The 3,636-nt window shown below is 45.5% G+C and overlaps 1 protein-coding gene across 1 annotated transcript; it reads right to left on the bottom strand.

Moving 5' to 3' along the window:
- Positions 1–1,411: 1,411 nt before the first annotated feature.
- LOC139068950 (uncharacterized) lies at positions 1,412–3,425 on the bottom strand. Its single transcript, XM_070549794.1, has 5 exons — positions 3,015–3,425; positions 2,583–2,885; positions 1,935–2,273; positions 1,467–1,805; positions 1,412–1,417 (listed from the first exon to the last, which is right to left on the bottom strand). Exons 1-5 carry the CDS (start codon positions 3,423–3,425, stop codon positions 1,412–1,414), a joined length of 1,398 nt encoding a protein of 465 aa, XP_070405895.1.
- Positions 3,426–3,636: the final 211 nt, after the last annotated feature.

Genomic DNA, 3,636 nt, shown 5'->3' with positions numbered 1-3,636 from the left:
GGAATCTTCATGGCTGTGTTTGGAACCATGATGGTGGTCATCTTCATGGCTTTGTTTGGAACCATGATGATGGGAATCTTCATGGCTGTGTTTGGAAACATGGTGGTGGTCATCTTCTTGGCTGTGTTTGGAACCATGATGGTGGTCATCTTCTTGGCTTTGTTTGGAACCATGATGGTGGTAATCTTCATGGCTGTGTTTGAAACCATGATGGTGGTCATCTTCTTGGCTTTGTTTGGAACTTTGATAGTGGTCATCTTCATGGCTGTGTTCGGAACCATGATGGTGGTCATCTTCTTGGCTGTGTTTGGAACCATGATGGTGGTAATCTTCATGGCTGTGTTTGGAACCATGATGGTGGTCATCTTCATGGCTTTGTTTGGAACTTTGATAGTGGTCATCTTCATGGCTGTGTTTGGAACCATGGTGGTGGTCATCTTCTTGGCTGTGTTTGGAACCATGATGGTGGGAATCTTCATGGCTGTGTTTGGAACCATGATGGTGGTCATCTTCATGGCTTTGTTTGGAACCATGATGGTGGGAATCTTCATGGCTGTGTTTGGAACCATGATGGTGGTCATCTTCATGGCTTTGTTTGGAACCATGATGGTGGTAATCTTCATGGCTGTGTTTGGAACCATGGTTGTGGTCATCTTCTTGGCTGTGTTTGGAACCATGATGGTGGTAATCTTCATGGCTTTGTTTGGAACCATGATGGTGGTCATCTTCATGGCTTTGTTTGGAACTTTGATAGTGGTCATCTTCATGGCTGTGTTTGGAACCATGATGGTGGTCATCTTCTTGGCTGTGTTTGGAACCATGATGGTGGGAATCTTCATGGCTGTGTTTGGAACCATGATGGTGGTCATCTTCATGGCTTTGTTTGGAACCATGATGGTGGGAATCTTCATGGCTGTGTTTGGAACCATGGTGGTGGTCATCTTCTTGGCTGTGTTTGGAACCATGATGGTGGGAATCTTCATGGCTGTGTTTGGAACCATGATGGTGGTCATCTTCATGGCTTTGTTTGGAACCATGATGGTGGGAATCTTCATGGCTGTGTTTGGAAACATGGTGGTGGTCATCTTCTTGGCTGTGTTTGGAACCATGATAGTGGTCATCTTCTTGGCTTTGTTTGGAACCATGATGGTGGTAATGTTCATGGCTCTGTTTGGAACCATGATGGTGGTCATCTTCTTGGCTTTGTTTGGAACTTTGATAGTGGTCATCTTCATGGCTGTGTTTGGAACCATGGTGGTGGGAATCTTCATGGCTGTGTTTGGAACCATGGTGGTGGTCATCTTCTTGGCTGTGTTTGGAACCATGATGGTGGGAATCTTCATGGCTGTGTTTGGAACCATGATGGTGGTCATCTTCATGGCTTTGTTTGGAACCATGATGGTGGGAATCTTCATGGCTGTGTTTGGAAACATGGTGGTGGTCATCTTCTTGGCTGTGTTTGGAACCATGATAGTGGTCATCTTCTTGGCTTTGTTTGGAACCATGATGGTGGTAATGTTCATGGCTGTGTTTGGAACCATGATGGTGGTCATCTTCTTGGCTTTGTTTGGAACTTTGATAGTGGTCATCTTCATGGCTGTGTTTGGAACCATGGTGGTGGTCATCTTCTTTGCTGTGTTTGGAACCATGATGGTGGTAATCTTCATGGCTGTGTTTGGAACCATAATGTTGGTCGTCTTCATGGCTTTGTTTGGAACTTTGATAGTGGTCATCTTCATGGCTGTGTTTGGAACCATGGTGGTGGTCATCTTCTTGGCTGTGTTTGGAACCATGATGGTGGGAATCTTCATGGCTGTGTTTGGAACCATGATGGTGGTCATCTTCATGGCTTTGTTTGGAACCATGATGGTGGGAATCTTCATGGCTGTGTTTGGAACCATGGTGGTGGTCATCTTCTTGGCTTTGTTTGGAACCATGATGGTGGGAATCTTCATGGCTGTGTTTGGAACCATGATGGTGGTCATCTTCATGGCTTTGTTTGGAACCATGATGTTGGGAATCTTCTTGGCTTTGTTTGGAACTTTGATAGTGGTCATCTTCATGGCTGTGTTTGGAACCATGGTGGTGGTCATCTTCTTGGCTGTGTTTGGAACCATGATGGTGGTAATCTTCATGGCTGTGTTTGGAACCATAATGGTGGTCGTCTTCATGGCTTTGTTTGGAACTTTGATAGTGGTCATCTTCATGGCTGTGTTTGGAACCATGGTGGTGGTCATCTTCTTGGCTGTGTTTGGAACCATGATGGTGGGAATCTTCATGGCTGTGTTTGGAACCATGATGGTGGTCATCTTCATGGCTTTGTTTGGAACCATGATGGTGGGAATCTTCATGGCTGTGTTTGGAACCATGGTGGTGGTCATCTTCTTGGCTGTGTTTGGAACCATGATGGTGGGAATCTTCATGGCTGTGTTTGGAACCATGATGGTGGTCATCTTCATGGCTTTGTTTGGAACCATGATGGTGGGAATCTTCATGGCTGTGTTTGGAAACATGGTGGTGGTCATCTTCTTGGCTGTGTTTGGAACCATGATGGTGGTCATCTTCTTGGCTTTGTTTGGAACCATGATGGTGGTAATCTTCATGGCTGTGTTTGGAACCATGATGGTGGTCATCTTCTTGGCTTTGTTTGGAACTTTGATAGTGGTCATCTTCATGGCTGTGTTTGGAACCATGGTGGTGGTCATCTTCTTGGCTGTGTTTGGAACCATGATGGTGGTAATCTTCATGGCTGTGTTTGGAACCATGATGGTGGTCATCTTCATGGCTTTGTTTGGAACTTTGATAGTGGTCATCTTCATGGCTGTGTTTGGAACCATGGTGGTGGTCATCTTCTTGGCTGTGTTTGGAACCATGATGGTGGGAATCTTCATGGCTGTGTTTGGAACCATGATGGTGGTCATCTTCATGGCTTTGTTTGGAACCATGATGGTGGGATTCTTCATGGCTGTGTTTGGAACCATGATGGTGGTCATCTTCATGGCTTTGTTTGGAACCATGATGGTGGTAATCTTCATGGCTGTGTTTGGAACCATGGTGGCTGTCATCTTCTTGGCTGTGTTTGGAACCATGATGGTGGTAATCTTCATGGCTGTGTTTGGAACCATGGTGGTGGTCATCTTCTTGGCTTTGTTTGCAACCATGATGGTGGTAATCTTCATGGCTTTGTTTGGAACCATGATGGTGGTCATCTTCATGGCTTTGTTTGGAACTTTGATAGTGGTCATCTTCATGGCTGTGTTTGGAACCATGATGGTGGTCATCTTCTTGGCTGTGTTTGGAACCATGATGGTGGTCATCTTCATGGCTTTGTTTGGAACTTTGATAGTGGTCATCTTCATGGCTGTGTTTGGAACCATGGTGGTGGTCATCTTCTTGGCTGTGTTTGGAACCATGATGGTGGTCATCTTCTTGGCTTTGTTTGGAACCATGATGGTGGTAATCTTCATGGCTGTGTTCGGAACCATGATGGTGGTCATCTTCATGGCTTTGTTTGGAACCATGATGGTGGTCATCTTCTTGGCTGTGTTTGGAACCATGATGGTGGTCATCTTCATGGCTTTGTTTGGAACCATGTTGGTGGTCATCTCTACAGCCGTGTTTGGAACAGTGATGGTG

Source organism: Nothobranchius furzeri, chromosome 3, assembly GCF_043380555.1.
Source record: "Nothobranchius furzeri strain GRZ-AD chromosome 3, NfurGRZ-RIMD1, whole genome shotgun sequence".
Classification (NCBI taxonomy): Eukaryota; Metazoa; Chordata; class Actinopteri; order Cyprinodontiformes; family Nothobranchiidae; genus Nothobranchius; species Nothobranchius furzeri.
This window is presented reverse-complemented; position numbering and strand designations above follow the sequence as displayed.